The 20,305-nt window shown below is 45.2% G+C and overlaps 1 protein-coding gene across 1 annotated transcript in view; it reads left to right on the forward strand.

Annotated features, from left to right (window-relative positions):
• Positions 1–19,266, forward strand: part of GMPS (guanine monophosphate synthase) — a 20,768-nt gene extending 1,502 nt beyond the window's left edge. Inside the window, exons 3-16 of the mRNA XM_029962314.1 lie at positions 3,497–3,611; positions 4,475–4,572; positions 5,555–5,658; positions 6,744–6,937; positions 7,241–7,406; positions 8,886–9,037; positions 9,430–9,603; positions 11,154–11,259; positions 12,213–12,328; positions 13,265–13,390; positions 14,464–14,579; positions 15,939–16,069; positions 17,736–17,908; positions 18,706–19,266. Of these exons, the coding sequence (XP_029818174.1) occupies positions 3,497–3,611; positions 4,475–4,572; positions 5,555–5,658; positions 6,744–6,937; positions 7,241–7,406; positions 8,886–9,037; positions 9,430–9,603; positions 11,154–11,259; positions 12,213–12,328; positions 13,265–13,390; positions 14,464–14,579; positions 15,939–16,069; positions 17,736–17,908; positions 18,706–18,807 (1,873 nt within the window). The 3' untranslated portion in view covers positions 18,808–19,266. The remainder of the gene's footprint in view (positions 1–3,496; positions 3,612–4,474; positions 4,573–5,554; positions 5,659–6,743; positions 6,938–7,240; positions 7,407–8,885; positions 9,038–9,429; positions 9,604–11,153; positions 11,260–12,212; positions 12,329–13,264; positions 13,391–14,463; positions 14,580–15,938; positions 16,070–17,735; positions 17,909–18,705) is intronic.
• Positions 19,267–20,305: the final 1,039 nt, after the last annotated feature.

The following is a 20,305-nucleotide window of genomic DNA, read 5'->3' on the forward strand; positions in this document are numbered from 1 at the left end:
GGTTTCCAGGTGCAATTTAAGAGGTTGTGTTTTTAAATATGTATCTGCAAAAATCGAGGTGGTCTTGCTGTTTTGCCTGTTAAACTGTGGTGGCTGTTAATCAAGAATACAAGTCTTGTGTGGTTCTAAAAATGATTTCCTTATTTAATCAAGAAAGCAAGTCTTGTGTGTTTCTAAAAATGTTTTTCTTATTTAATCAAGAAAACAAGTCTTGTGTGTTTCTAAAAATTATCTTCTTATTTATTTTTTTTAAATTAAACTAACTTACTCGGATACTGAAGACATTGTGGTAGATCATGCCAGACTATTTCTGGGATGCAACTGAAAAAAATAAACTAACTGAAACTGCCCCTTGTTGTTTGCAACAACAAAAAGAAGACCTCACAATTAATTAGTGTTTTGTACATTTATTTGTCACGTTTTATTAGGCTTTCTAGGATGTGCATCTCTTCTGTGTGGGGAGAATAAATACCCCGAAGTCCACAAACCACCCAAGACCTTCCTTGTCAGTTTGGTACAATCCAGACATATGGTGCACGTGTGCTTTTTGGTTGTGCCTGACAACAGATAAGACAGTGCTTTGCTGCAGAACTGCATTTTTCCAATCAATGATAATTAGTGAACCAGTAAACAGTATATTTTAGTAAGTCAAGTAGGAACTTATTGATCTCTCTTGAAAACACAGAGAACAGAAAACCCAGGAACTGCTGGATCTATCAGGCAGCTTTTGTGTCAAGGATTTCTTTCAGAAACGTTCTGAAAAACAGCTTTTCTTGTCTGATCTTGCTTATAATTCTCCAATGGTCAAGGCTTTAAAAGATGGAAGTACTTAATAACTGGTTTGAAAGAATTCCTGCACCTCCTGCGTGTTGGATTTGAGGAGTGAGTCACAGCACTGGTGGTGTGTTGTCTCAGACCTGTGCTGGTGCAGGTTTGTGCTGGGAAGAGCTTCTCCCTCCTTCCTTTAGCAGCTGAAGGTTCTTCAGGTTCTATGATTAGACCTGTGGGACTTGCCATTCCAAATAATTGCTCTCTGAAATGTGGCAGCACCTCTTTGTTGAGAAGGTCACTCCCCAGGGTTGGGTGGTGGGTTCGGGTTATCAGGGCCCAGGCTGGTCGATGACTTTGTGTCCACAGAGTCAGTCAGCAAACACCAGTGCCAGATGTCAGGTGCCTTCATGCAGTGACCACTGAAAAAGTGAGCTTTTTGTTTCACTGCAAGGTTCTGATGCATGTTCCACGTGCCCTGGGCATTGTCAGGGTCCCAGGTTGCAGCTCGTGCTCTGAACAGACCGAGGAGCTGCTCTTTGGGCTGTGCTGAGGTTTGACACGGGCAGCAAGAGTTCTGCTAAAGTGTGTTCACATGTGTTTGAAAAGCTCCTCAATTGCCACAGTGTCAGAACATTCTCCAGTGACAGGTGTCAGCTAAGTGTGACATGGACAGGAGCATTTTCCACAGGATCCTGGTGCTGGGCTGGGAAGTGCCACAGGCTCAGTGGTTTTAGTCTGGATTCTGGCACTGACCTCTGGCAGGAGTCCTGAGGTTGGGGTATCAATGCACACATTTTACTCTTGGTATTTTTATGTGGTTGCTGATGTGCCTTTAATCCATTGCAAATGGGCTTTCAGAGCTGGCTCGGGTTGTTTTGGAAGTGGCTTAGGGTGAACCAGAAAAAGGTATATTCATACCAAGGCAGGAAGATATGCATGGAATTACATGGTACTGCAGTAAAACACTCAGGGTCTGCATCCTGTGCTGGTTTTAACTTCTCCTGGACAGTTGAGAAGATGCAGGTTCCTGTCTCCCCCCAGGGTCATAATTTCTTTCTTTAATACTTGGATATATTGCATAACCTTTCTGTATCCTGGGAGATTTTAGTTGGTACGGAAAAAAACCAGATTTTTGAAGACTCTACTTTTTGAGTACAACAGTGTATAACTATTTTGACTTCTCATAAGAATGTTCAGTTTTTAGGTGTGGCTGTATTCCTCTAATTCCTTCTTAGAACCCCAGGGAACAGCTGGAGCTCTGTCAGGGGAGGTTTAGGTTGGATGTTAGGCCAAGGTTCTTCCCCCAGAGGGTGGTTGGGCACTGGAACCAACTCAGGATATTCTCTGGGTCTAGTTAATATTAAATAGTGTCCTATTTAGAATAGTGTCCTATTCAGAAGCAAATGCTTCTGAAAATGGAGTTACTGGAAGCAGCAATACCACTAGACATGGAGGGTGTTCAGGCTTTTCCTCCCAGTGTTGGAGTTTAGGGAATCCATCATGTCTCCAGCTTGAGCAGAAGTGCCTGTGCATGTACAGCACAGGTTGTCAGGATAGGTCAGTGTAAACCTGTCCCTGTGACAGCTGTGTCCTTGTTCCAGAGCTCACCTGGAGGTCCCCAGCATGCAGAGAAATAAATGCTGCCTCTTCCAGCTCCATCCCTCTCCTGCCTGGAACGAGGAGCCTGTGCTGGGGAGAGGGAGCTGGGCTGCAGGGAGATCCAGCCCTGTGCCAGGGGGAGCAGGGGGCTGTGTGGCTGCAGGGAGATCCCCCCTGTGCCAGGGGGAGCAGGGGGCTGTGTGGGTCCATGGGCTGGTTCCTCCAGGCCTGTGTCTGTTGGTGGTGCAGGTGTTGTGAGCACAGTGCCTGTTCCTGCTGCTCAGAACCAGAGATACTGGGTTTTGTCAGTGCTTGCATGACAGACTCTAACTAATGCTGGAAGAAAGCTTTATTAGACACATTTAATCCCATTTATGCAACCTCTCTCTTGTTTGGTTTTGCATTTCTGGCTCTGAGTAACGAGTTTGATGTTCTCTTGAAATAAACAGTCTGTGAGTCCAAGGTCTGGTCCAGCCCTGCTCGATCCCGGGCTGAGGCCAAAAGTGTTGCCCAACTGGTGCCTCTGCAGTTCAGGATCTTGCAAATCATTGTGTTTGTGAAAACTCTCTCTTCCCCTTTGAAAGGATTTGATTTTCTTTTACGGTGTGAAGTATTAACTCCAAACTGTACATGCTGGCCTGTGTTGGACTTGTAATGCACACCTGTTGCTAATGCCACCTCTGCATAATCAGAATAGAGTAAGGGACATTTTCTCAGCAGACTTAGAAATTTGGGAATGTGTTTTTTGACTGCAGCTCCCCTCCAGATGTCACAGACTTCATTAAGTATTTATATATATATATATGTATATCTTTTCATGCTAATACTCTGCTTTGTCCCAACCATCTTGCTGATGCTTGGCTATGAGGAATTTAAAATCCAGGCACTTTTTAAGATGGTTTATACTTGACTTTGTTTAAACTGAGGAAATACCTCCCTAGTAAGCTGGTGGGTGTGACAGCTATAGCATAGCAGAGCTACATGTTAGGGTATCTGTGTTAAAATATATATTATAATGTATAAAGTTGGAAGAGTGGTATGAGACAATGTCAATGTTTGAAGCAAGTGAAGAGGTTTCAAGTAAACAACATATTTGAGTTAATGTTTTTTTTTGTTTTCTCTGCAGAGCTATCATCATATCTGGAGGACCAAACTCTGTGTATGCAGAAGATGCACCATGGTTTGACCCAGCCATCTTTACAATAGGAAAACCAGTGCTTGGAATCTGCTATGGAATGCAGGTGCTGTTGGGATAATCACAGAACCCTTAAGGCTGGAAAAGATCTCTGAGATCGAGTCCAACCCCATTATATCTGTTTGTCCAGAACCATCTTCTGGGCCTTATTCTGTTATTAACTGAAGGTGAAGTGCTAAAGGATCTGCTTTTCTAACAGAGGCAGTGCTACTTGGGCAGGATGCTTCTAAAGTCCCAACTGAGATACTTTTAATTGTTAAACGGAGGGTGTGTGTTCATCTCTTGGCTCTGCCTTCTTGTATAAAGGCTTTAAGCTGAAGGAGGGCAGGTTTGGATTAGAGATTGGGAAGGAATCCTTCCCTTTGAGGGTGGGGAGGCCCTGGCACAGGTTGCCCAGAGAAGTTGTGTCTGCCCCATCCCTGGAAGTGTCCAAGGCCAGGCTGGAGCAACCCAGGACAGTGGAAGGTGTCCCTGCCCATGGCATGGAATGAGATGAGCCTTAAGGTACCTCCCAACCCAAACCATTCCTTGATCAATAGCATAAATAGTTTTGTTTGGAGTTCCACACTGCCCTTTTTTAGTCATAGCAAATATAACCTGTCGGTCACTAATTGATTCTGCCCGGTTGGCATTGAAAAATGAACCCTCATGGAAACAAGGGAATTAGTGTTTCAAGCATGGAATGTTTTAGCATTGTTCTTAAGAGTGTTTTACACTCCTCCACCCCCCAAAAAAGAAACAGCCCCACTTATTTCCCTGTGGACTCACTGGTGGTCCTGCAGTGGTCTGCACATCCAAGCTGAGCAAGGAAACACTCCCAAGGAGAAAGGGGCTGGATTAGATGAAGACTGAGTATAAAGTGATACCAGATTGAGGGGTGCTTTCTCATGGAGTATTTTTGTTTTCCAGATGATGAATAAGGTGTTTGGAGGCACAGTGCACAAGAAGAGTGTGAGAGAAGATGGGGTGTTCAGCATTACCCTGGATAACACATGTTCACTCTTCAGGTGCAGAGGCATTTTCAATTACCAAAGCAATACTGGATATACCAGTCTGGGAAAGGGTGTGTGGATGAAAGGAACGTTATTTTAAAGAAAATAGTGAAATTGCATCAATGTTTAGCTGATACTTTCTAATAAAACTTTTACAAGTGTGGTAACAAGTAAGCAGGTTACTCATTGAAACAAATACTCAGGCAAATGTTTTCAAGAAATACAGAGGGGAATGTTGTGTAACCCCTTTATTTCAAAGTAGAAAGTCTTCATTGAGACCCTGTAAAATGTACCATGACCTGGGAATATTTGTGTTAAGCTCTTGTCTCCTGCTGTGCAGTGCTTTTGTATTGGTTGGCACCCATCCAGTTCTGGAAAGGTCATAGAAAATCCCAAACCATTCACTTTCCACCTTCCTTTGAAATTGCTTTGTGATGTTTTTATAAAGCCAGAATTAGATTTCTTGGTAGTTTGTCGGTGCCTCTCAAGTTCCTTGTAAAAGTCTGACAGTTCACTTATACCTGGTATTCCAGTTTTAATAACTTTCCTCTGCTGGGCTCCTGCAGAACTTCATACCTTGCCTGAGGGTGCCCAAATTGTCCTGAAAACACGTAGTTTTGAAGAAGAAAAGTTCACTTTGTTGAAATAAAAAGCAGGACTCCCGGGATCCTGATTGACTCCAGATGGCTCCACGTGTCCAAGAGGGAATGCTTCAATATTGGGATGTTTATAAGGAAAAAACCCCAAACCCTTCAGAATTAAGGTGAATTCCCTCTTGCATGAGAGGTATAGTGTACAAAAACTTCTGCAGCTTCCAAGGGAGACACCTTGGAGCTGGAAATGGCTGTTCCTGGGAGGGAAATCCTGCACATATTTCAAATGTCCTGGTCAAACAAGATGAGCTTTTCTTGTGGTCCCTCAGGACTCCTCTTGGAAAGGCAGGGAGTTACTTCTTTGTTCTTTCTGGAGTTGATTCTAGCTTTTAATCTTTGTTTAGGGGCCTTCAGAAGGAAGAGCTTGTGCTCCTCACTCACGGCGATAGTGTGGATAAAGTAGCCGATGGATTCAAGGTGGTGGCACAGTCTGGGAACATTATAGCAGGTATTCATTTTCTCCTGAAATTGTCTTCTGGTAACGTTGGTTAAAGGAAACAATAATGGCAGACAGAAGTTAGAACCAAATGGGAACAGAATAGTCTCCTTTGTTATTTAATTGCCAAACAAGGGAATTGTTTTTAACAATTCCTTGTGTGTGTTTGCATGTTGTGCTGTCGTGGTAATAAAGAAATAGTCTTCAAAAGGAGTGACCCTGATTGAAATGTGGTTTAAGTAAGAGTTAACATTATTTTCTAGAGTTTATGTTATTCTAAAGTGTGCATGTGTTGTTTCTCTCTGGGATAAAATACCCTGTGCCCTTAGGGCAGGGGTGATGGAGACGTGCTGTGGTGTGCAGTGTGAGTGGGGTTTGGGTTCTGCACTGTAATAGTACAAGTCAAACGCTGTTTAATTAATTATTAAAGCTTGATTAACTTGTTATTTAATATTGCATGAATGTTCAAGTGAGCAAGAATAATGTAGGTACTGAAAGCAGGGTTTTAACATTGCACACAGATTGTCACAGAAAAATGTAGGACCTTAGAATTTGGGGTTTGAAAGTCACTGGAATTATTGAGTCCCAAAGAACCCCCTCTGGAGCCTCTTTCCTTGGAGATGGGAGCCCTGGAGAGATCTTAAATGTGCTGAGCATTTAGTAAGATCTCACAATTTATTCATCTGGTTTATTTAAAATCTTTCATTGAAAAGATGAAAAGGCTGAAGATTAAGCTCCTAAATCAGACAGGGACACTGGGATGCAGCTGGGTCGGTGTGGCTTGGCTGCAGGGTTGGATGAGGTATCACATGAGGGGAAAAAGTAATATGATTTATTCCTGTTTTCACAGGGATTTTCCTGGGATGTCTCAGTGTTTTCCTTGGTTTCTGAGGGACTGTGTGTTTAGATATATAAGAGTACCTTTGTTCCTAATCTTAGTGAGAATCTTTAGTTTTCACTGGTGACTTGTGCCAAAAGGTGGCAGAATAAATCACTGTATACACTGTGCCAGTACCTGCTTGACTTGGGTGTGCATTCACTGCCAATTTACTCATTTATTTCTGTTTTGTCACGCTCATTTCCTTGCACCAATGAAGGCATAGCAAACGAGTCCAAAAAGCTGTATGGAGCACAGTTCCACCCCGAGGTGAGCCTCACAGTGAACGGGAAGATGATCCTGAAGAATTTTCTGTACGACATTGCGGGCTGCAGCGGCACCTTCACGGTGGAGAACAGGGAGCTGCAGTGCATCCAGGACATCAAGGACAGAGTGGGCTCCTCCAAGGTCCTGGTGAGTGCCTTGGCTCCAAGCCGAAAGATTTATTTGCAGGAGCACTGATAGTTGTCCAGATTAATTTGGAAAACGCAGAATTGTCACGATTTGGGTCGTACATTACCCAGGTTTTAGAAAAAGTGCACAGTTGGGCCGATGTGTTGTTTGGCTTCTTGTTCCCTTCCGAGTCACTGGCTGCAGGTCAGCGCTCTGTTCTCGCCCTCCCGACTGTGTCTGAGTTGTGTGCTGACACTTTCCCCACAGACAGCTGCTCACATTTGGGGTTTTTTTTCCCTTTTTCCCATTTTCCCTCCCGCCCAGGTGCTGCTCAGTGGCGGGGTGGACTCCACAGTGTGCACAGCCCTGCTGAACCGGGCCCTGAACCGCGAGCAGGTCATCGCCGTGCACATCGACAACGGCTTCATGCGCAAGAGGGAGAGCCAGTCCGTGGAGGAGGCCCTCAAAAAGCTGGGCATCCAAGTCAAAGGTACCTCAACTCTGCTCAGTGTGCCCGGCACCGCCAGCAGCCTGGCTGTTCTCCCTCAGAGCTGCATTCAGTGCTCTGGGTTTATTGAGCTGCTCTTCCCAGACCTTGCCTGCCAAAGCCAGGTTGGTCCTTTGGAGCCGCCTGGGCCTGTTGCCAAAATTCAAACCTGAGATGTTAAGCCTTAATTTATTTGACTGGAGTGCACAGTGAGCTGCCCCATCTCTGGAGTAGTTCAGATCGGGGGCCTGCAGTTGGGGCACAGCAGAGCAGTGGGTTTGTGCCTCAGTCACTTCTCTGCTGATGGGTGAGGGACCCTGTTCAGCTGCTGCAAAACTCCCTGGATTTCCATGTTTACCAGTATCCTGGTTAACACTTGGGGCTTTATTTCTTGTCCTGGATCTCTTTCTTTGTAAACTGAGAGCTCATTTGAGTGATTGAATGCTATTATAGCCAGAATTACTTTTTCAGGGCATTTTTCCTTGCTTTTAAATTTTGGTTGGGTTTGGAGTAGCTTGTTGAGAACAAGGTGGTGATTGGTCACAGGTTGGACTCAGTGATCTTGGAGGTCTTTTCCAGCCTCAGTGATTCTGTGGTTCTATGAAGCAGTTCATTATGAGTGAGCAGAAAGTGCCTTGACATGGACAATGAGAAGGTTCAGAGGGTTTTTTTTACCTCAAGTGTGAGGAGGTCAGAGAAGGCAAATTTTGTGCAAACAGCCAGAGCTGCTTTACACTGCCTGGCTGAGTAATTTAATGAGAAAGAGCTGCCTGTTCTGGTGCAGAGCGTGTTGTCAAGGGATCCTCCTGTGTTTTGGCCAGGAATTGTGGCACTAGGTGAGCAATGCTTTCCACTGCCTGCCCCTCAAATAGTGCAGCAAAGTCTGAGCTTTATTCTATTATTTTTACTTTTTTCTTTTTTTAGTGGAAAATCTATGTCTTATTCTTGCAGTCTGTGGAGCAATAAACCTGGGCTCTGGCAGGCAGCCAGGGGAACAAATTGAGGGAATCCCTTTGCTGCAAGTGCTCCTTCTGTAGGTCAGGGAGTTCAGTGCTGGTAAAAGATGCCAGGGAGCCTCCCAGCTGATCTCTGGGTTGAGAGCCTCTCTAAATTAAGAGGCATAATGTAGCATGAATAAATAGTGCATCATTTAATTTTGGTTGCAGAAAGGCCTTGGGGAAACACTGTCCTGTAAACCATTTAAAGCAAGTAAATTATAATCTAAGAGGGGAAGCAACAACTGAGCTTTCAGTCACAATATGAAAAAATAACAGGTTAATAAGAGAAATAAAAGGCTTTTGTTACAACTAATTCTTGAGGTGTTGAACAGCCCTATTTAATGCAGTCAATAGTCAAAGGACTGGTATGATTTTTATTTTCCTTTTTTTAAAGCAGCAAAATAAAACTTTTTTTTTTTTTTTTTGCAACCTTGCCCACAAACCTTTACTGACTCTGTCAAAAACTCCCTGTGATTTCCTGCAGTGGTGAATGCAGCTCATTCCTTCTATAATGGTACAACAACTCTGCCCATCTCAGATGAGGACAGAACTCCACGGAAGAGAATTAGCAAGACCTTAAATATGACCACAAGTCCTGAGGAAAAAAGAAAAATCATTGGTGACACCTTTGTTAAGGTAATGTTTTATTTTTTATTTGGTTGATTTTTATTTTTTTTAAAATAACGTGATTTCTGGATACACCTTTCCTGTCAGACTGTTTGGTCAGTGCCATCAGTGCTCTTGTGTAGTGTGTGGATGACCTAAGGAGCCACTGGTAGGTTTGAGGGAGAATATTGAGCAGGCACTGATGTTCCTGTAGTCTGGAGGTATTTTTTCTATTTTCTGTGCAACAAAATAAGGGGTTATAGGACTATTTCAGCAGTGGGAGAGTGTCATAATTAGTCCTCCTGATTGTTTGTACTGTTCCAGCTCAGTATCATTGGCCAGGCAATCCATTATCTTCTTCAGACCTTGGACAGCCAAAAGTGGACTGCAGCTCTTTGCTTTATTTTCTCCCCATCCTACAGATTGCCAACGAGGTTATTGGAGAAATGAACCTGAAACCCGAAGAGGTTTTTCTGGCCCAGGGCACCCTCAGACCTGACCTCATTGAAAGCGCCTCCCTCGTGGCCAGTGGCAAAGCTGAGGTGATCAAAACCCACCACAACGACACGGAGCTGATCCGCAAGCTGCGGGAGGAGGTACCGGACAGGGGCTCAGTGTCACAGGCTGAACACTCTCTGCTGTGCTGCTGGGACTGTCCTGCACTGATGGGCCCCTGCTCTGACGAGGCCCTTGAGATTCTATTGTAATATACTGCAATTTATTACACTTTTTTCCTAGTTGCTACATTCCCAGAGTAGTCCAGATTTTTGGGTGTCGCCCAGCACTGGATACCCGGAAGGGTATCCAGTATCAGAGGGTTGAAGGGGGTTCATGCAGTGTGAACAGTGATGTTCTCAGCTGCAACCCAAAAGCTGTTTCCTCACTCTTCCCTCTCAAACAAAGCCCTGTGTGGTGAGGAAGCAGGGCAGCACCAGTGCCTTCAGCAGCAGAGCAGTTTAGGCTTCTCGGGCAACTGGTTTAACTGGAATTTGTGGTGTAATGGGTCACTTTTTCCTTCTGTTGTCTCTCGTTCTGGACACAAGTCAACGAGTAATCTTTAGGTACTGATATTCCAGACCTGGCTCATGATGGGTTCAGGCAATAGCAATGACAGTGCTTTTAAAAAAGTGCTTAGAAAAAGATAATCAGCTCCTGCTGAGAGAGAAGAACAAAATTCTCCTTATCTTGAACCTCTTGTAACATTCAAGCAAAGTGTTCTCAAGAGAGAGAGGGAATGAGAAAAACATGTTTAAATGGGTTGGAATGTAGGGATGGCTCCTGTAGGTACCTCCAGGGGTGAGTTCTTTTTGTTCCTATGCAGCTGCTGCCTCACATTTGTGGTAACCTGTTCAGAGATCTGCCAGCAGCATGCTGATGGCACACACTGTCTTTGCCAGTTAGCAATTTAGGAACCCCAGGATCTTTCTGAAATGGCCCAAAGGGGACATCTGTGGCTGACAACCAGGAGCTTGGAGATGATGGGAACACAAGAGGTTGAACTGTCTGAAGACAGGCAGCCCAAGTCCTGTCCCTTTGGTGCTATTCCCAGTTGGTCTGTTTAGTCTGAAGTCCAGAAAAGCTTTTTAAACACCTTTCCTGTGCACAGCTCTTAAGTATCAGCATGTGAAGCAAATGTAGGAGAGTGCCCTAATTTGCTTTTTCTGGCATTAGTTCTCTAACTGTGTTACAAAATAGTCTAAGAAAGCACCAGCCCATCACAGCCCTGGTGGAAGGTGCTCACTCATCAGTGAGTCTCACCCACAGGAGAGAACTCCTAATGACCCACACTTCTAATATCCAGCACTGCAGAACGAGTTTTCAGGGCTTTTGGGTCGGTTTGAACATCCAGCAGAGACAGGGAAGGTTTGAATTTGCACAGACAGAGCCAGTTTGACCTTACAGCTGTGTCTGGAGCCAGGGATACTTCTGGCACAAGCTGAAACTTCCTTGTCTCCCCCTCTGTCCTGCAACTCTTTTGCAAAGCCCACACTGACATGGGATTTGTTTCCAGTGTTTATGGAATCCTTGGCACTGATGCTGTGAGGAGCAGGCCAGTGTGATTGCCATAACCTAAACACTTGAGGCTTTTTGTTTGAACTTGTGAGCTGGAGTGTAAATTGCCTTTTTTTTTGTTTTTGCTTTTAAGGGCAAAGTAATAGAACCACTGAAAGACTTTCACAAAGATGAAGTGAGAGTGCTGGGAAGAGAGCTTGGCCTTCCTGAAGAGCTGGTTTCCAGGCACCCCTTCCCAGGTATGGGAGCTGGTCTGTGCTGTTAGTGCAGGGCTGTGGATCACACCAGTGTTGTTCAGCAGATGCCTAACTGCAGTGTGGTGGAGTATAAAACTGATCTCTAAACACAGAAAAGATCAATTTAGGTTTTTATTTTAGCAGGATCTTCTTTCAGGAAAAGATTTGAGAGCAGCTTAATAAATATACTTAATAAAAGCAAACGTGTTGTAACTGAATTTGCCCTGAGCTGCATTTGCTCCTTTTCAGCTGTAGCAGCCAAGCAGGGATTCCCAGTAAGTGCAGTGGCCACTGCCTGAGCTGCCACGTGCCCATCCTACCTGGAGTAATGGCCTGGCTCTGCCTTTCCAAGGGGCATTTGCTGCTTTGAAAATGAAAGCCTGGAGACTAACACGAGTTCTCCACCAGGAAACATCCGAGTGGATAACACAGCCGAGTCCTTCCCAGAGGGGATGTTTCTCTGCCCGTGTGTTTGAGCACAGGGGCTGTGCTAATGCAGCACCATCCCAGGCAAGGCAAGGACCTGCCTTTTCCAGCACATTGCACTCTTATATTAAGTAGCTAAAAGGTCAAACAGCCCTCAGGGGTCTTTAAAAGCAGTGGAGACTCCTCTGTGTGTTATACCCAGAGTTCTCAGTTGCCCAGCAAAGGGAGGGAGGAGGTTCCTGTTCATTTTGGGTTTCCAGCCAGCACTTCATCACCACAGACTGCTCCACTGCACCACCAGCACGTTCAAGGTGTAGGCAGTCAATGCTTAAATGTAAATTGATGCTTAAATGTCCTGAATAGGAATGTCTTTCTGGAATAAAATGTGTGGGGGTTGGGTTTTTTTGTCTTGCAGGGTGTTAAGACAATTGAAGTGCATGTACAAGAGCAAAATACACTGTACTCAGGCACTGACCCACTGCTCCACGTTTCTGGGTGAAAATCATCTTCCTGTTATTGCTGCTTTGCAGGTCCTGGTCTGGCAATCAGAGTGATCTGTGCTGAAGAACCTTATGTGTGCAAAGACTTCCCAGAGACAAACAACATCCTGAAAATAGTTGCGGATTTTTCTGCGAGTGTGAAGAAGGTCAGAGAGCTTCACAGAGAACTGTGAATTTTAACGTGCACAGAAGTAGTGGGATTGTTCTGTAGTGGTCTGCAGTGAGGTTTAAACTGCTAAAAGGTCCAAATGACTACTTTGTGCTCTGTAAGGGATGATGAGTCCCAGTACAACTCACTTGAAGCGATTCAGTGGAATTTTACTGCCATGACTGCTGCAAGTGTTGAACAGTTTCTGGAAAGGGGAAGTTTATACACCCTTCAGATAGTAAACAAGTTTTGTTGTAGTTAAACTTTGTGCAGATGAGGTTTCTGGAGATACCTCAAATCACACAGTATTAGGAAAAGGTCTTCCCTCCCTGAAATGATTGTGACTTTCTGGGCTTGCACACCCAAGCAACCAGTGAATGTGTAGATGACAGTGCAGGAGTGAGGAACTGGTGCTTGCTGGGTGTCCTGGACCAAAACCTGGAGTTTTTAATTGGTGATGTTTAAATTCTACATCTCTTAACTGTGATGACCTTTGTGATTGCTCTAAGCTCACTCAGAGGTAAAAAGTCCTTAGCAGGGACCTGCTCTGAGGTGTAAGTTCAAAACAACTTCCCAAAGTTTTTTGTAAATCCTGAAGGGCTAATATTTACATCTGCTTTTCCTTTAAAAACCATTGTAGTGCCACAGAAATGAAAAGTGCAGCTTTGTGAAAGAGTGAGCACAGGAAAAAGAGCTTCCCCTGTGGCCTTGGAGAGCCTCAGCTTAAAGTACAGACTAATCAAAGAAAAGTGCTTTTGCTAATATTTAATTGTCAAATGAAAGGTATTTTTTAAAATAGTTCCAAGGGGTAAATGTAGACTAAATTTAAGCAAACAGCTACTTCAATAACATTTTTATTTGCACTGTGCATGTTTTGTTTGAGGGCTTGGGAGCTTTATTTAACTAAAATGTATTTTTCTGCATCCTTGCACAGCCACACACTTTACTGCAAAGGGTCAAGGCGTGTACAAGTGAAGAAGACCAGGAGAAGCTGATGCAGATTACAAGCCTACATTCACTGAATGCCTTCTTGCTACCAATCAAAACTGTGGGAGTGCAGGTAAAGGGAGGCATTCCAGGGATGGTCTGGGAGCTCTTTCCTGCTGGGATGGCAGGCTGGGGAGAAACATCATAATTGCTGCCTTGAGATGTGGGAATAAAGAGCTCGAGTCAAGGAGATAAACTCCAAATGGCTGTGAGAGCTTTGTCAGTGCTGGGGCAGTGCAGAGGTGTCAGGATGCCTGAAGGGACACTCAGGCAAGTGCCAGGGCTTGGATTTGAGGGTATTATCTGGGTTCAGTGATGCTGGTCACTCACAGGCAGTTCCTGGTCACTCACAGGCAGTTTCTTCACAACATTCCCAGCCCCACTGACCTCTGCTGTCATCTGTTGTCCCTGATAAGACTCAGGAGTCTCAGACTATGTTGGTTAAAAATCCCTCCTTCCTACATTTGCCCCTTCCTGTGCTTTTTTGAATTGCACTAATCCTGGCAAGGACCTGGAGCAGTGCAGGGAACACTGGGATCTGTGCAGCACCAGTGTTACCTCCCTTTTCCCTCCTCTGGGGACAGAAATCCAAACCAAGTGCTGAGCTGGCATTCCCGTGGAATTGTGTGCAATAACTTGGAGGATTTCTTTACTGAGCAGTCACAGCTGTAAAGAACCTTTCTCTGCAGTATCAGTATTGAATTACATATGTTTTATTATCACTGCTTAGTGTTGTGTGTGGCTTCTGTGGCTCTCTGCAGTCAGCTTTGGTTAGTGTTTGAAGCTGCAGTGTCATCAGATTTCTACACTTTGTCACAAAAATGCCAACACACAATCAATCCCTCTTCTCTGGTCGCTGTAGATGAATCTCCCCAGTCTGAATCTTTCCCTTTATACATGTATATCTTTATATATATATGTTTCCTAAGTCTGAACTTTTCCTTTTATACACTGTTAGCTCTGTTATCTTGCTCTGTGTTTCCTCGTCCCCTCAGCATCTCCCACCACACTGATTTCACCAACTTGGTGTCTGCTGAAACTTGGCCCAAAATATGGCCCCTGTCACCTGCAGGGTGAAGGGGAAAGTCTTGTGAGTGATTTTGGCAGCCCAGTTGCCATCCAGTCATTGCTGTTTGTGCCTTGCAGGGTGACTGTCGCTCCTACAGCTACGTCTGTGGCATCTCCAGCAAAGATGCTCCACACTGGGAGTCCCTGATGTTTCTTGCCAGGCTCATCCCACGCATGTGCCACAACATAAACAGGTAAGGATCGAATTATCTTTATTTCTAATGAGCTAATTAATGTATGGAAGTTTAGCATGCACAAACATTTTCCTCTGTAGGGTACAATTTTTTATGTGTTGGGCCAGGGTATCATACAGAGGTTATAAATACACAACAAATCAAAATACAGATTTATTTCTAGCTTGAAAAGAAACTGATAGCCTACCAGCCTACCTCCTCATTTTTCAGAGCACTTGATTAGACAACATCCAATATAACTTATGCAAATCTCTTCTGCAAGGCTCCAGCCTGCTGATGAGCTGTGCTGTCCTGCAGTCTGGTTTTGCTGTGTGTCAAAAAGGGATTTACATGGGGATGTCAGTTCTAATGGCACAAGGAGAGCTCCAAAGCTGGGCAGTTTGATCTTAATTGAGCTCTCTGTGAGGATACATTTTCTACCTACTTGATTCCATAACTTTTCCCAGCAGCTGACGTTGCTTAGACATTAAATCAACTCTGGAGAATCACATCCTCCTTGCCTGGCTGGGGGATTTCTGGTGAAACTGCTTCTAATTGCTTATAGCAAACCTTAATTTTCTCACAGAAGTGACACCTACTGACAGAGCTATTATCCTGGAAGGTGAGCCCTGGAATTGCAAGATAATTGGTTAAATTAAATGCAGAGGGGACAAAAGAAGGTATAAATCAGGATTGCCTGTGCAGTTTCAGTGTGTGCTGGCTTCACAGAATTGCTGACTTCTTTAGGCTCTTCTGGGTTCCATGGTGCCCCCCTGAGCCTCCCCCAGCTCTGGGGGCTGTGCTCTCCCAGGGGGTGTTTGCAGACTCTGCTGCTGTTTGCAGGGACAGGGAGACTGGCAGCCAGGAGGGCACTGGAATAGTTGGTCTGCTGCCCAGCTGTGCTTGCAGGCTTTGTGTTGCAAACAAAAATACACAGTCTGAACTTGCATATTTTTCTGCTTTGGATTTTAGACAAGTATTCTTGGTTTGTATGCACAAAGTCAAATAGCTGGTGTGTCCTGGTAGGTCCGTGTGTGAGGCACTCAGACATGTCACACTGCTCTGGGCTCTGCAGGGAGGGGAACAGGGGAAAGCTGATGTGGCTGCTTTGAATTCAGAAGATATTTTATCACAGATGTAATTATGCAGATTTATAAATTGCAGTGTTAGTGCCCTGTGCTGAACACACAGCTCTTCATTGACAAGGTTTAGTATTTAATGGGGGTTTTGCTGGGTTCCTGTTAGAAACTGTAAGCAAAATAAAATATGCTGCTTCCTCGTTCTGTTTTCTCACTGTGACACTAAGGATGCAGTCTGGAGGCAATTTGTTTTATTCTGTGAATGTAAAATGTGGTTTTTTTCCCCCCCCATCTGTTGCAGAGTTGTGTATGTGTTTGGCCCCCCGGTCAAAGAGCCCCCCACAGATGTCACCCCCACTTTCCTGACCACAGGAGTCCTCAGCACTTTACGTCAAGCTGACTTTGAGGCTCACAACATTCTCAGGGAGTCTGGTAGGTGCTCCACCTTATCCCATGGGTCAGGTCCCTGCAGACCTAGTGGGAATAGTTACAGGGTACTGTCAAAATCTATAACCTTCCCAAATACCTGCAGAGAAGGTGGTCAACTAAGGGGATGGCAGGCTCTTGAGAAAGTTGTAGAAGCTGATAGCTAAAGGACAGGAATTAATTGTAGGGGATTTTGGGGAACTGAGGCTTACCTCTGATGTGCCATGTGGTGCTGTGGTGCTTCACTGCACTGCAAACTTGTGCAAAATGTACTGTCAGCCAGCTGGAAGTCAGCAAAGTTCCTTCCCTCTGCTGATCTCAGTCCTCAGGATTTACCTGAAGTAAAGAAACTTGGCAGAGTTTTTAAACAGTGGTTTTTTTGTGGTAAGAAGGGAGCCCAAATACCAAGTTTCCAATGGTGCTGATGCTCCTGCCTGCCTGTGGTGCTTTCCTGTTCCTTAACTTGAAGTGAAAGCTGTGTTTGTCAACCCAAACCCTGCACTCCCAGGGAGTGTTCAGTTCCCTGGGTATGGTGCACAGTCAGTCTGGGAATGAAGAGTTCTGAGGTTCAGTTTTATGTTTTTAATCACCTTTGGAGATGTGATCTGTGTGGGAAGCACTGCCTCAGACTTGCCTATATTTTGTATAAATCAAGTTACAGCAGATACCTCTTTTTGAGAATCCATGTTCAGTTTGCAGAGCAGTCTGAACAGGATTTGTACAAGATTACCCTCAGAAGGCTGTGGATAACACTGTTGGTTGTGTTGGTAAAACTGTGGCTGTGTCTTGCTAACTTTTGGTGACACTTGGCTTTGTGTGAATGAATCTCTCCTAAAAATAAGACTGGAGTTCTGATTTAGTGAACAAACCTCCTTGTGCCAGCAGCTGAGGCCAGGGCTGGCAGAGGGGGGGAGCCTGAGCACTGTGAGCTGCAACACACCTCCATATCAGACTTTTAGATCATTGAAACAGGGAAATTAGGGATCTGTGTATTGGCCTTGAGAAGGAGTTAATTTAGAAAGAAGTAAGTGAGAGATGATTGTCTGGGGTTACCTGTCAGCCACCAGCCATGGGGATGCTGGAGAGCTTTCTCTTGAGTTGTTCAAAAAGACTATTCAAAGAGTATTTCAAAGGCATATTTGTGAATGGCTCTTTATTGGGCTTGATATATTGGGGTTGATAAAACCGCATGGCTGTGCTATGTGGGAAGGAAAGTGGATCTTCAGTTGATTCACAGCAAATTACAGGGATGACAGAGGTTATCTGGGATTTTTGGGCATGCCTGCAAAGGTTGAGGATCATCTCAAGTGGCAACTTATAGAATCATAGAAAGGTTTGGGTTGGGAGGGACCTCAAAACCCATCCAGTCCCACTCCCTGCCATGGGCAGGGACACCTTCCACTATCCCAGGGTACTCCAAGCCCCATCCAACCTGGCCTTGGACACTCCCAGGGATGGGGCAGCCACAGCTTCTCTGGGCAACCTGTGCCAGGGCCTCCCCAGTGCCTCCAGTGCTGATTTGAGTAGCTGTGGTGGTGCCAGAGCAGCAGGGAGAAGATCCCACGAGGTGTAAATGCAGCTGCTGGTGTACAATTTGAAGCCCAGGTGGGGATTCTGTCCAGCTGGTGTCTGCAACCCAAATTAATGCCCTTTGCACGACCCTTCCCTGAAGGTTACGCCGGAAAAATCAGCCAGATGCCGATAATCCTGACCCCGCTGCACTTCGACCGGGACCCCCTGCAGAAGCAGCCCTCCTGCCAGAGGTCTGTGGTCATCAGGCCCTTCATCACCAGTGACTTCATGACTGGCATCGCAGCCACCCCTGGCAACGAGGTCCCAGAGGAGGTAACGTGGCCTTCAGGCTCCTCTTCACCGGGAGCTTGTGTTGCAGAGGGCTCGTTTCCACCTTCCCCTCTCTTTCTATCTCTCTGGGTTACCTTGACTTTGACTTCCTTGCTGTTTTTTCTCTTTCATAATATTCCTTACCCAGAATATCGTGGTGGTTTGGGGAAAACTAACAAAATGAGGAGCTGGCAGATAGGTGTGACAAAAGGCTTTCCAGCAGAGCTGAGCCAAAATGCCACTGAGAAAAGAAAAGAACACCCAGCCATTCCTGGGATTTTGGAATTAATTTTTGCATTAGTAACTGGAAATAATTACGTCATGAATTGCCCTTGATTGACACTTCTGGCTTTAACATCTCAGTGTCCTGTTTGCTCTTTAGGTCACTAAAAGGATTTAGGAGTCAGGTTCAGGTGCTTTTTTCTGGAAAACTATCCATATCCAGTTTCAGGTACTTTGGTAACACAGAGCAGAGCGTGTTCCTGCTGAACTGTAATAAACAGCTCTGGAGCTGAAGAGCTGCTGCCTTGAGGGACGTGTTTTGTGATCCACAGCCTGGTTTAGTCTGTGCCAAAAGTCAGCAAGTCCCAAATGTACCTGCAGATACCATGAGCCAGAGTTGGTTCAGTTGATTGTTAACTGGTGTCCATGTGCTAATGGCAGGAGGCTCTTCCTCCTTTGTGTCTGACAGGATCAGTGTGAGCAGTTTTCCTTTAAAAAAGATAATTTTCTCAGATAATTTTCTTCAGTTTTGTTTCACACACTTTTTTTTCTGATATTTTTTTTCCCCTCCACAACAGGTTGTGTTGAAAATGGTGGCAGAGATCAAGAAGATTCCTGGCATTTCTCGGGTGATGTATGACTTGACATCAAAGCCACCAGGAACTACGGAGTGGGAGTAATTAACTCTTTTTCTATCCAAGTACTGTGTGCAGTCTAAACCATATCAGAAACCATTCCCAGTGTTGACATGCAGTACTGTGAAAGAGTGACTGGAGCTGCTACATCGCATCAGATTCCTCTCCTGGAGCATAATCCTGCAGTTCAGAGCTGTGCTGGGGATGATCCCGCCGCGGGGTGAGGATTGTACGGGTAAAGAACCGTGGCAGCACTGCCGGGCACACACAGGTCCCTCCTGCTTCTGCCTTTGTCTTACAGTTCTCCCCGTTCTCATGGGTTTTACTGTCATTTCCGTGTCTCTTTGTTTTTTGTACACTGTGTAAAAAGAGACAGTTTATTTACTTCTACCAAAAGCATTGTTCCAGCCTAAACGTGTAAAAGGAATCCTTTGTGACCAACTGCTTTCGGACGGATTTATTATAAATAAATATTTTGCCAAATGGAGTAGTGGGCACTGTCGAGTTGTGCAGTTACTGTGTATGTTGTGTACTGTTAACTTGTTCTATATTGTTTGACTCTTGGCCCATGGCAATAATGTTGAGCAAGGCTGAAATCTCCTGCCATCCCCTCTGTCCGTGTGTCTGTCCTGGCCCGGCAGGTGAGTGTGTGCTGACACACTGCCTGTGTGTGTGCCCGTGGCAAACTGCAGGCAGGGCAGGATCCCTGTGTGCTCTGGGGATGGATAGAAGTGTCACACTGGGAGTGCAGCTGGCACAGCTGTTGCACCAGAGCTGCTGGATCTGAGAGCCCTGTTTGCCCCCTCGCCGCTCCTGCTGCCCCCTGTGCTTTCCTGGGACTTGGTGACAGTTTATTTTCTGCACATTTGCTTTTACAGGAGTTTTTTTGGGTATGTATTGTGCTTTGCTTGATCTGTGAGGTCATTCTAGTCATTAGTGTGAAGCCCTGGGGTCGGGGCTGACTTCCCAACCCGTGTAGATCCTCCTGTCACTCATGTTCTGCTGTTTGTAGTGAAGCAATAATTGGAGAGATGGATACTTTGGACGTGGAGTTTTTCTGATGGTTTAAGGCAAAGCCATTTCCATCCACCTGAGAATCCTGAGCATGTCCTGTGCCAGGAACAGTTCTATTCTGACCTGAGCAGGTTGCTGGGTGCCTGCCGGTACCTCCCCGGGAGAACTGGAATGTGTATCCAGGCTCATCCCTCTTATCCCTGGTTTTCTGGTTTAAGCAGTTGTTCTGTTCAGCTGCAAGTTCACCATAGTGTTATGGGGTAAAATACTTGGTTTAAACTGTTCAGTAACATGGAGTATTTCATGGCTGTAGCTACTTCTCTCTCCCCTTGCCTGGATTTGTGAACTGGAATAATGTTGGAAGTGTTTGTTCTATATTTTTGGTTGCACACATTTTCCTGTTCTTACATTCACTGCCTACACATTTATGGAAATTGGGTTTAACTTCTGCTCCTAGGAAATGGCCAACTGGTGTAAATGTTTTCTTTTGCCTGTGTCAGGGGTGGTTTTTCACGAGGGGGAGGATCTG

Source organism: Manacus vitellinus, unplaced genomic scaffold, assembly GCF_001715985.3.
Source record: "Manacus vitellinus isolate BGI_N305 unplaced genomic scaffold, ASM171598v3 scaffold_45_pilon, whole genome shotgun sequence".
In the NCBI taxonomy this organism is placed as follows: Eukaryota; Metazoa; Chordata; class Aves; order Passeriformes; family Pipridae; genus Manacus; species Manacus vitellinus.